General features: G+C 35.7%; 1 protein-coding gene across 4 annotated transcripts in view; it reads right to left on the bottom strand.

The window, feature by feature from the left end:
* The window catches only part of MET18 (ARM repeat superfamily protein), a 62,662-nt gene that overhangs the window by 22,301 nt on the left and 27,631 nt on the right, over positions 1-12,730 (bottom strand). For all 4 annotated transcript variants that reach the window (XM_088218171.1, XM_088218170.1, XM_088218169.1 and 1 more), the window contains 6 exons: positions 9,787-10,163; positions 9,418-9,491; positions 8,909-9,014; positions 7,973-8,835; positions 7,119-7,194; positions 6,914-7,025 (listed from right to left, as the gene is read on the bottom strand). In XM_088218171.1, the coding sequence (XP_088074297.1) occupies positions 6,914-7,025; positions 7,119-7,194; positions 7,973-8,835; positions 8,909-9,014; positions 9,418-9,491; positions 9,787-10,163 (1,608 nt within the window). The remainder of the gene's footprint in view (positions 1-6,913; positions 7,026-7,118; positions 7,195-7,972; positions 8,836-8,908; positions 9,015-9,417; positions 9,492-9,786; positions 10,164-12,730) is intronic.

Here is a 12,730-nt window from a genome sequence, read left to right as displayed (position 1 = left end):
ACCATTAATGAGCATTGTCTTTGAGATGGAAAGAGGCTAAGCCCACCTTGTCTTCTTTTTCTGTCCTTTGCTATCAGAAAAATGCTCACACCGATTAATCCATCTTAGTAGATCCTTTGATCTATCATATCAAGGAAATTCTAGCTTTGCAAACCGCAGTATTGTATTTCCCCCTTTTATGCTATTGGAGTCAACTAGCCTCTCATCTTATCTTTTTGTTGAGCTAGTTGCGTCAACAGTTTTCCCTTTTGAGGCTGACAGCTTTCGAGAGAGATTCTCAACTTAAGCGGCAAGCCCATGTTGCCTCTCCTCTAACCGAACACGATCGTCTTGGTATTTCTTTAGGAATCATCATTGAGCATTGTCTTCGAGATGAAAAGAGGCTAAGCCCACCTTATCTTCTTTTGTTGTCCTTTGCTATCAGAAAAATGCTCACACCGATTAATCCATCTTAGCAGATCTTTTGATCTATCATATCAAGGAAATTCTAGCTTTGCAAACCGCAGTATTGTATTTCCCTCTTCTGTTGTTGGAGTCAGCTAGCTTCTCATCTTATCTTTTTATTGAGCTAGTTGCGTCGACAATTTTCCCTTTTGAGGCTGACAGTTTTCGAGAGAGATTCTCAACTTGAGCAGCAAGCCCATGTTGCCTCTCCTCTAACCGAACATGATCCTCTTGGTATTTCTTCAGGAACCATCATTGAGCATTGTCTTCGCGATGAAAAGAGGCTAAGCCCACCCTTGTCTTTTTTTGCTGTCCTTTGCTGTCAGAAAAATGCTCACACTGATTAATCCATCTTAACAGATCCTTTGATCTATCATATTAAGAAAATTCTAGCTTTGCAAACCATAGTATTGTATTTCCCCCTCCTATGCTGTTGGAGTCAGCTAGCTTCTCATCTTGTTTTTTTGTTGAACTGGTTGCGTCGACAGTTTTTCCTTTTGAGACTGACAGTTTTCGAGAGAGATTCTCAACTTGAGTGGCAGGCCCATGTTGCTCTCCTCTAACCGAACACGATCCTCTTTGTATTTCTTCATGAATATTTCAAATTATTACAATATTACAAAATATATTACGAAATAATCCTATATAATTATTAGTTGATTTTTTAGCATTAATAGGGCGATTTATGTCTCTATATATAGATCTCTCTTTTATGTATATATATCCATAACCCTATTGAATGAAATATAAGAAATATTCAATATTTTCTTCCCTAACTCTTTACACAGTATCATAGCAAAGGTTAGGGTTAGAGTTTTAGAGGCCAGACTAAAAGAGGGGTAGAACAACTCATTCCCGGCGCTGGTGAAGTCAACAAAATCGATCCATAACCAGTTCAGAGTGCGGCCAGCACGGTGATGTTGGTAGAAGAGGTGGAAGAAGCAGAGGAAACTAGATCTGCCATTTCAGAACCAGATTCGCCATTCAGTGCATGATTTGACACCAGAAGGCGTGTATGCCTGATTCCGCGCAAAGACAAGCTGAAGAGAAGGTCATTAGGCCAGTTCTGTGTGCAAAACCAAAAGGCCGAAGAGGAGAAAGCCCCGGCAGATACGCAGAGGCAAATCACGTGACAGCACACGATCTTGCAAAATCCGACGTGTTTTGGCGCAGCTTTTCCATATTTGGGTGCGCATTTGAGTTCTATGGTGATTTCCAGTTGAAGGGAAGTCGTTTGGTGGTTTCCAGCAGCAGCGGCGATAGCGCGTGGGTTGCCAGTGACAACACGTATGGAGACGTAGAGTCTCTGGTGGTAGCAGTGAGGTTTTGGTGGGTTTGTTGGCAACCGTGCGTGAAGATATATTATGTTTTTTTATAATTTTTAGTTTATTTGCAGTGTTTTTTGTGTATTTCTGGTTGTTATGTTTTCAGTATTCAAGAAGGCATTTTTGTAATTCATGAATTAAAATGAGTGATAATATTGACTGTTATTACTATTGTGAACAAAGGCATATAAAGCAGTACTGTAAAAAATTACAAAATTGCAATTAGAGGAAACAGACCGCTAATATTGCTGTTATTACTGCCAGCTCATCTTCTGAGAGAACTATTATGATTTTCGCTAACGAATATGCTAAATTCTCTTAATATCAGGAATCTTTAAATAAATTTTCTACTATTACTGAATCAGATAAAAAATATCTTATCTCCTCTTCTAATATATGGGTGACTGATTTTGGTGTTACAAGTCACATGACAGGTAATTCTAATATTTTTTATAGTTTTCGACCACACAAAACACTTTTTTTTGTAACAATTACCGATGGGTTGACTTATAACATTGTGAATTTTGGGAACACAAAACCAACTTCATCTATTACTCTGTTATCTGTAGTAAGTCTACCTAAACTTGTCTTCAATCTGATTTCTGTTAGCAAACTTACTAAAAACTTGAATTTTTGTATTACATTCTTTTCTGATCACTGTATTTTTCAAGATATTATGACGAAACAAATTATTGGTAAATAAAATATATCAGATGATCTCTACATTCTTGATACTTGGGTACCTCGATTGATTGTCTGCTCTACTGTTATATCTCCATTTGAGACACATTTTAAATTAGAACATCTTTCTTTACCTGTACTGAAGAACCTATCCTCAGTTTCATAATGTACTATCATTAGATAGCCAGTCATGTCAAGTTGCAAAACAATAGACTAATGATACATGTACTGCACCAAGTTCGTCGTCATCTGATTTTACCTCAGAAGACCTTGATCTTCCCATTGGTTTTCATAAAGGTAAGCGTCAGTGCACCATTCCTAAGGCAACTTATCTCATTGCTAATTTGTTTCATATGACCATCTATCTCCTTTATTACTTCTATAGATTCAATTTTCATACTCAAAACAGTTAAGGAACCTTTGAATTATTATGGTTGACATAATACAATGCTTAAGGAGATAAATACTCTTGATAAAAATCATAACTTGGGATCTGGCAGACTTATCCAAAGGAAAAGGGGCCGTGAGGTGTAAATGGGTATTTTCGGTCAAAGTAAACCCAGATGGCTCAGTAGTAAGACTTAAAACCAGACTTGTAGCAAACAGCTATGCTTATACTTATGGGGTGTATTATTCTAATACCTTCTTTCCAGTGGCCAAACTTACATCTGTCCATTTATTCATCTCTATTTCGACATCTCGAAATTGGCTCTTACTAGTTGGATATCAAGAATGTATTCCTTCATAGCGATCTCTTAGAAGAAGTGTATATGCAACAACCATCTAGATTTGTTGCTCAGAGGGAGTATAGAAAATTTTGTCATTTAAAGAAATCTTTATATGGTTTGAAGCAAAGTCCCCGTGCGTGATTTGATAAATTTAGTGAAATACCTTTGGAATTTGGGTCGAAGAAGAACAAGTGTGATCATCCGGTCTTTTATAAACAATTAGCAGTTGGTTTTATACTTCTTATTATCTATATTAATGATATTGTCATTACAGGAGATGACTGTGTAGAAATATCCTCTCTCAAATCATTCTTACATAACAAGTTTCACACCAAAGAATTGGATCAGTTAAAATACTTTTTGGGAGTAGAAGTAACAAGAAGTAAGAAATGAATTTTCTTGTCTCAGAGCAAGTATGTACTTGATCTACTTGCAGAAATTGTAAAGTTAGGAGCTAAATCATGTAACACACTAATGGTACCAAATGTACACCTTACTAAAGATGATGGTGACCCACTTGATAAACCAAAAAGGTATAGATGATTAGTTGGAAGAATAAATTATCTTACAGTAATTCATTCAGATATTGCATATTCTATCAATGTTGTTAGTCAATTTATGTTTGCATCTATAGTCAAAAATATTGGGAGGCTTTGAAACAGATTTTATGTTACCTAAAAAATACTTTAGGACTTTATATTATTTAGCAATCATGGACACACTCATATTGAATACTTTATAGATGTTGATTGGGCTAAATCTAAAATTGATAAAAAATTCACTACAGGTTATTGTGTTTTCGTTGGTGGGAACCTGGTATTATGGAGAAGTAAGAAGCAGACTCTTGTGTCCCGGTCCAGTGCAGAGTCCGAATACAGTATTATGATCCAGTCCACATGTGAAGTCTTATCGATACAACACTTTTTAGTAGAAGTGGGTTTGAATCTCATATTACCTGCAAAACTGTGGTGTGACAATCAAACTGCTCTTCATATTGCCTCAAATCCGGTGTACTATGAACAAAACCAAATATATCGAGATTGATTGTCACTTCATTCGTGAGAAAATTTAGAAAACTTGATTTTACCGGTTATATGAAAACAGGAGAACAGTTCAGTGATATATTCACAAATACTTTGAATAGAATCCGAATTGAATATTTTCATAACAATCTGGGCATGATTAATATTTGTGTTTCAACTGGAGGGAGAGTGTTGAAATATTACAAAGTATATTACAGAATATTCCTATGTAATTATTAGTTGATTTTCTACCATTAATAGGGTAATTTATGTTTCTATATATAGTATTTTCTTTCCTAACTCTTTACTCAAATTATTGTTGAGATCTTTTGAAATCCTCCATGACCATTGGCTATGGTACCAATTTGTCAGAATTGTAGGCTTTGGATCTGGTCACAAGACTTGCTAGTGTGAAATTCTGAAGCAAGTATGTTGCTTACTTCCCCAATTTCTAGTCTTGCCAACTTATGGTGAAACTTGTCTAAGAAAACCTCAAATTTTTAAAGAGTAATAGCTTGGTAATTTTATTCATAATAATAGGTGTATTTATAGGAAGCTAATAAAATTAGATCTTCTTATAATTCTAAGAATCATAGTCCTAATTTGATTACAATTCCTAATCTAAATCTAATTATAACTCTAGGAATAAAGAATTATAAATCTTATTAGTTACTTAAAGAAACCAACTTCCTACTTAACTATAGATTTTAACTCAGTCACTTTGTTGCTTCCCTGTGTCGCTGGCATATATGTTTTCCTGCTAATTTATTTTCAATAACTGGCTGTGCATCCTCCTTTCCGTGTGATGTGATAAGCGGCATATAAATTAGAAAAAAGTCAATTGGGAAACGACCAAGACAAAAGAAGAGAAGGGTCCACCAAAAACAGATGGCAACGGGATTGTTTTCACATTTTTTACTGGAACATAGAGTAAGTTCAACGGAGACAGGACCAAGCAAAAGACGGGAACAGCCCACATAATAAAGAGAGGCAAAAGGTGAGTTTTTACCTTCTAAAAATAGCTCTTCCTTTCGAAGCAGCAGCAAGAAACAAAGGGGAATCTTATTTTAAAACAGTATGAAGTATTCCGGAAGTTCATCATCTCAATGCGTTAAAAGGAGCAAAATCTCCAAACAAGTTGATCTTTCTCATGTATCTACATTGCATATGATTTAGACTTCTTCTATTGTTGTTCAATTGCTAGATCTTAAGCATTTGATATATCAAAGCTAGTAATAATTTACATATTTGATATATAATTGAATAAAATCTATTTATACCTTCAATTCCAAATGATGGACTTATATTCCTTGCTAATGGAAGAACTAGAAGACACCTAACTTTAATTGAACAGTAAATTGATTTGGAATTAGAATGAGACATCCATTCAAGTCTTTATTCCATTTGTATTGCATTCTCATTCCTATCTCATAAAGTAAATCTTTCCATTTTTTTTTCCGAGATTTCATCTTTCTTTGTTCTCTCCATCATTCATATTTTGTACATGAAAGTATATACTGCATTTCCTTGGTCCTCCTCAAAAGTGCATGAAGTTTAAGAAAGAGATAAGAGGGTCATACGGAGAATGTGGTCAGAAATCCATAATAGAGTCCAACCACAACGACGGAATTGATTATCTTCATGCATAAGTATACTAGATTACCTAATATAAAAGATTTAAAAATCATCACAACCCTCCGTTTTTTCTCTTTTATTTCAATTTCTTGATTATTATATAATATTTTTTTAACTTTTTATATATAGAAATAGAAAAAGATAAACTAAAAACGACATCTCTTATGTTCACGAGACCAAAGAAATATTAAATAAATAAAACTGAAGTATGAGTATAATATAATTATAATGAAATAAAGCCACTTTGAGGTTCTCTATGAAATAAGGCATGGAACAAAACCACTACAAAAAAAGTTCCAGAGATTACGAAGGAAACTTCTCATATTGGTCATGACTTGAGAACGGGAAGTATGGGTATAATATAATTATAATGAAATAAAGCCACTTTGAGGTTCTCTATGAAATAAGGCATGGAACAAAACCACTACAAAAAAAGTTCCAGAGATTACGAAGGAAACTTCTCATATTGGTCATGACTTGAGAACGGGAATTGAACTCTATGAGATCTAATTTTCCATTGTTCCTCATTAACTCGGTGGTAGAACGGTCGGCTGTTAACTAACTGGAAATGGTCAAACAGTATAGCTTATGACAGCAGAAAAAGAAAATTGATACTACCAGGTTAGGAAGGGGTTAGAGTTTAAGGACAAACCAGGTAGGCTGTTCCATGAGGATCACATCGTCCGTTATGGTCAAAGTAGAGGACAAACTAGAGAAATTTAGAAAAATGTATCCAAGTTGGGATTTTTCAAATCCACAAACTAGGCCAACCAAACAATGAAATAATGTGTCCATAGCTGCCCTTCTGGTTGTTTTGCTTAATGTCTTAATGCCCCAGCTGGTTGTTCTACAATAGTTAGGAGGTTTCATTTTAAAGACCACTATTATGTCATGCCATTCAATATAACCGGGTTTGACTAATTTGAGTTATAATAATTTAATTGATTATGCATCTCTCCTTGTGGAACCTGTGAAATTATTCCTGGAGAACTGAACATAAGTAATGCACTTCCTTTACAAAGAGGAAAAGAAAAGAACCTTCTGAAGTTCAATAGAAGTCATGTAGACAAAGTCTTACCCATTTTGTCGGTCAATATTGCAGATAGGATCAGCAGTAGACTATACAAAACATCTTTATGCAGAATATCATTGCTTAAATTGGACAAGCTATCTAGCATCATTTGAATTAGCTGCAAGTATACAAAATAGTATTACAAGACAATCACTAATATTTGCTGGAACTAATTCTGAACCTGTTACTACTAAAATATGTCAAGACCAACCCCTCTGGCATTGTTCAAGATGACAACCAATGGAGTGTCCGTCACAATATGTGCAAATGCCCGATATAGCATAGGTCTGAAAATCATAAAGCAGTCTGGTGAGTCAGTTGAAATTGTCAAGCAGTAAGTTTTCTGATTATAACCTGACTTGGCAAGTAATAGTCCCTTTGGATGAGTTAGTTGGTTGATTCAATTATTTCAGAATAAATACACCATCCCTATGCATTTCATCTCGCTAGCTATCATACGAGGATTGAGAAACCTGAAAGTTGCTTATTGACAGGTCTGAGACTATCCCATTTGACATGTAAATTACAAGAATCATGAAATGATCTAGTACAATTTGAAATGTTAATCTTGTAGATGAAGGATGTATGTTTGCTTTGCAAACGAAGAATATTAGTTTTTATTTCTCTTCTTTTTAACATGACAGCAGACCTTACAATAGAAGTCCTAATAAGAAATATGACAAAAAGACTGACAATATTAAAGGGATAAAACTCTCTAGAAAAACTGAAGAGGATAACTTTAAACTACTCTTACTATTTTAGCTACATTGAAATATTAACGGCGGTACTTGCAGCCAAATTGTGTGCATGTGTGTATGGTTTTTTTTTTTTTCCCGCATTAGCGCATAAAAAATATAGTTAAATCATTTTCTATTAATTTAGTCATCTAATCAGTTAATTGACAATAACCATCAGGACTCAGTCAAATTCACCTTCAACAACGAATTTTCCTACATATTTGGTGTCAACAATACGAGCAGCATAACAATTGTACAGGCTTATCCAGAAGAAATTAATATTGAACCAGTATCAACCAAAAACTAAAGAAGAAAGAGTCCCTTATACCTAGAGAGTGATGAGTTCGCCTTAACAACTAAGGACTTCATTATGGGCAACATAGTTGAGAAAAAGCGCTGCTTGTACAGTGGCCGTATCACCGCATGGAACTTTTGATTCAAACAAATTTCGGAATCACACATAAAAATTTGAAACGCATCTGCTGCAGTTTTCATCACAGAATAGCACACATCTTGCTCAGAACTTGGAAGTAGGGCACTCTTTTCACCACCTGACAGTAAACACTCCAAAAAGATCATAGTCATGTCTTTAATTTTTTCATGGCCTCGCATAAGCAAACCTTTTCCAATCCATGCCAGTCCAATAATAACATGGACTGGAAGGCATCTATCCTTTATAAAACTGTAGCATAATGTGGTTAAATCCATCTCATTTGCATCAGTTCCCCTGGATGTGCTTGGAGAGCTGTTATCATGGAAAATCCACAAAGTTGTGTTGAAAATTATATTCACAGCTTCTTCCAAGGAACAATCACTTGAAATGTCTCCAGTGTTGGTATGTAAAATCATTTTATTAAGCATAGAACCCAATGCCTGAGCTGCTGGAATATGGCCCTTGAGAAGGAGTATCAGAAACATATGCAACATTGATTTCACATTCGGAATATGTGCTTGAGGACTAACTGCCATTACTACAGCTGCAAATAATGAAAGGATCCAGTCATCTCTACTGGACATATTATTAATCTTTGGACCATCCAGGCAAATTGGCATATTGGTTGTTGATTTCTTTAAATCAAATGTGCTTGATGAAAGTACGGCATAAGCTTTCTGGATTATTATGTTCTGGCTGTCCACTGAACAAGCGGCAACAACAAGCTTCATGACCATCATTGCCTCATCAAGAACTTCCTAAGCTGAACACGTTAGTACCACACAATTTCAAGCCCACACCAAGGTACAAAATAAGCTTAAAGATACCTACTTCTTCATGGATTTGAATCTTAGGATCCATGCAACTTTCAACTTGGTTCCAGATATTAGCAGCAAATTGCACGAAGATGTCATCAGAGTCAATGATGTTATCCATCCTGCATCAAATCAGAAATTAATATATCCCTTGTATGTCTTGCACCTGTGCGCTACACCACTTGGTGCCTTGTGAAAAAAAATTGGTTTCTTCAATAAGAAACTCCAGCAATTATTACACAAGAGAACTCATGCCCCATAAAATTGAATGCTTATCCATCCCCCACTCCACGACAAAATAAAAGGATCAAAAAGATTGTAGCCACAACAATGTTTCTATTAAAAATATACATAATTCGGCAATTTGTTAGGGTACTTGATTAAAGAATAAGGACATTAAAAAATTATAAAATTTTAAGTGTAAAGAATGAATGTAATGATTTTACAGGATGGAGAAGAGAATGGAGCATGCAAGAATTAAGAGAAATTAAAGGAATAGAAACATTCAGGATAGAGCGTCTGTACCCTGGGAGCACTTTACTGGAGAAGCATTTCAAAAGCTGAACAAGGATTTCAATTGACCTCAAATTGCCATAGACCTGGACATATAGAATGCAAAAACAGCAGCTGAAAAATAAATCGATTTTCAAAATCATTGAAGAGGGAAAAGATTCCACACAAAACTTGGAGGACTAGAAGTCCATGAGATGTCCTCATTGTGGGAGTTGATGAGATTACTAGCTCCAGTGATGTTAGCAAAATTTGAAACTTCAAATGTTTCAAATTGACAGAGGCATGCATCAATAGGATCAACATTTCTCCCAATGAGGACATTCTCAGATCTTTTCAGACTCACAGGAAAGAACCAAGTAGAGAACTTATTTTGATACATACATAAACTTCAGAAATTTTGGCACAGAGAACTTCTCCCAGTCCCTTAACAATTTTCAGCATGTAATCCACTCCACTAGTTCCAATGTCAGAAACTGCCTCCAGTTTGAGAGGAAATGGGACATCATCAGTGAGAGAAGACAATGAAATGACTTTTTCAACAACAATACTCATATAGCTCTGTGCCTTTTCAGACTCGTGACTTCTCCTGATAGATGAGCCAATGTTGACAAGTCCCTTTAATGCCAGTTTCCAGCCCAACTCATCGTTATAATTCTCAGTGACAACCGAGAGAAGCACCATTAAGATTCTCTCAAACATGATATTTGATATTAGTAAACAGCCACCAGGGAAGGTACCCAGAATCTGCAAACCTTTTACTGCAGAATAATTCAACAAGAGAGAAAAGTCAACAATGAAGTGTGATAAAAAAGGAAGATCTCAATATTTTGAACTTTACTCATAGTTTGTTTGCTCTAATGAGAAAGCTACTTGACGGAATAAGTACTTACAAGAAACTTAAGAGTATTTAAATGGCACTTTAGAGAATATGAAGCTGAAAAGATCAAAAACTTCGGTAAAGAAAAATGTATTAGGACCAGTATGGATTTCACATCTATGCTATATTGCTGTTAGAGCTCACAATTGGAGACCTACCTGTATTGGACAATGTGTAAGGCATAAACTATATATCGTTTTGCCTTTTTGATGCAGATAATACGTAAATGGGTATGTCAAAAGAGATTGGACTCCTACCATGTATCAATAGTGCATTTACATTGTTTCATTCGTTACTTTATCTTCTTTTCTTTTGCTGACAGTGTCCTTTAGTTTGTAATTTCTTCCCTCCCTTCTAATGATAGTCTTCTTCGACTAAAATGTGGATATAGAATACATACTTCAAGAAGTGCAAACAATTTAGGCAGTGACACTTCTTTTCAACTTAAACATTAAAGGTGCTTATAAGCATATTTTTTCGCTCCATTTAGAATATCTTATCTACTTAGTTCCTATTTAATTGAATCACCACCTTAAACAAATACTATACTTGCTCTCTATCTGTTAAATAAAATTATATTTCCGACATTACCAAAATGACATTGTCACTAAGAGCTCATGGAACTGCATCTCAGCCATCATTGACGGGAAAGGCCAAAGACCAGATAAGCCATGATCAGCTAAGATCATACACATCTCATTGAAGTACCTGGAAGGCCATCTCCCAAGCCCACCACTTGTTTGTCCCATTTATCGGATTCTGGATAGGAGATGGCTCTCGTGTTAAACATTGGGAATATACCTAGATGGAGGACCAACCATTGGCCACCAAATTCCCTCGGTTGTTACATATATTATTATGTTTTGTTACATAAATTATTATATTATATTCTATTCATATATTGATTTTTTCGTCAATTTTTATTTTTCTATTTCTAAATAAATAGATTTAGAATCTGAAATAGAATCTAATAGGGAGTTAGAATCTTTTTAGGCATTATAATATAGAATGCTAAATCTAAATAATAAATAACTGGGTTTTTGTTCAAATTATTCTCTAGACACGAAATCTTTGTATCTAGCTTTACATCAAACACTGAGGGAATAGCATCCTGGAATATCCACCTCTTTCACAACCTTTCAATAGAGAGACTTCTAATATGCTAGACCTATTAGACCTCCAAGAGCCCATTCATTTAACTCCTCATCCTGACATCAAAACCTGGACCTTGGAATCCACCAGTAAAGACACTTGTAAATCTCCTATTCCATCAAAAGTAAAGGTGTTTTCATGGACTGTCATCCATCCTAAGCTCAACACAAATGAGATGCTTTAGGTCCACAAACCTCACAGCGCATTGTCTCCAAATATTTGTTTAATGTGTTTTATAGGAGGGGAGACACACTCCTCTTTGTCCATACATTGGTTAAGTTATTTGGCCTAAATTGGGTTACCCCTCCTGTACGGAGAGTTCCATGTCAAGCAATCTATGGGGGAATGAGGTCGTTAAAGTGGCTAATCCCTATGAAGAGGGTTATTTTATGAAGGGTTGTCGAGCATATATCCCAGAACTGTGGGAAAGTGTGAAGCATCTCTAAGCTCCATTAAAATTAGGATATCTTGATTTCTAGCAATAGGCCTTTTATATTGTTTTTTTACTCTGTAAACGGTTCTTTCTCTCTCTAAACTCTCTCTCTCTAAATTCTCCCTAAATCTTCTAACTTCAACGGTTACTTTCAACCACTTTCGGCCAACCAAGCGGGTCCACTCTTATGAGCTCACTCGGTAAACGGTAAATCTACATTGAGAACAAATTCTTCAACTTGATATTTGAAGGAAGGAATGCAGAATGCTTGTGGATTTCCTAAAATGGTAGAGGTTTTAGAAGATTGATATTTCTCGATAGAGAAGAGTTTAAATGGTTCCTGGAAGGACTTAACGAGTTTTGGTAGAGAAGAAAGCCAGGGACTTAGGCGAAACTCTTGGTGAAAAACAACAAGAAGTTGTGGCTTACGCATGGAAAGAACAGAAGAGGAGATTTTCTAGCGCTGACGGTTCATAGTGGTAAGGAATGGTGGAAACTGGTGGCAGCACTAACCCAACAGATCATATCCGAAAAAAGGAGGGGCAAAAGAGGAATTTTAGACCAGATAAAATGAGTAGTAAAGGTGGGCCAAACGAAAAGGAAAACGCAAAGGTTTTGGGCCGAGAAAAAACCAAAAGAAGTGGGTCGATAATAAAGAAGAGGAAATTTACCTGGAAGGAGAAGGAAAAATGGCCTATAGACTCAATAAGGAGAGAGGTTGAAGTAAAGGGGTCAGGTTTATCTAGTGGTCTGGTGTGGGGTTCTTTTAACCCGACCCGAGGAGAAACCTCAAGCACAAAAGAATCCACCCCTGCAACTGCATTTATAGATTGATTCGCTGGAAGATTGGTCATTTGCGAACA

The sequence above is a fragment of the Carica papaya genome, chromosome 4 (assembly GCF_054855325.1).
Source record: "Carica papaya isolate Zhongbai chromosome 4, ASM5485532v1, whole genome shotgun sequence".
Taxonomy (NCBI): Eukaryota; Viridiplantae; Streptophyta; class Magnoliopsida; order Brassicales; family Caricaceae; genus Carica; species Carica papaya.
The sequence above is the reverse complement of the archived record's forward strand: the minus strand, read 5'-3'. Positions and strand labels throughout refer to the sequence as shown.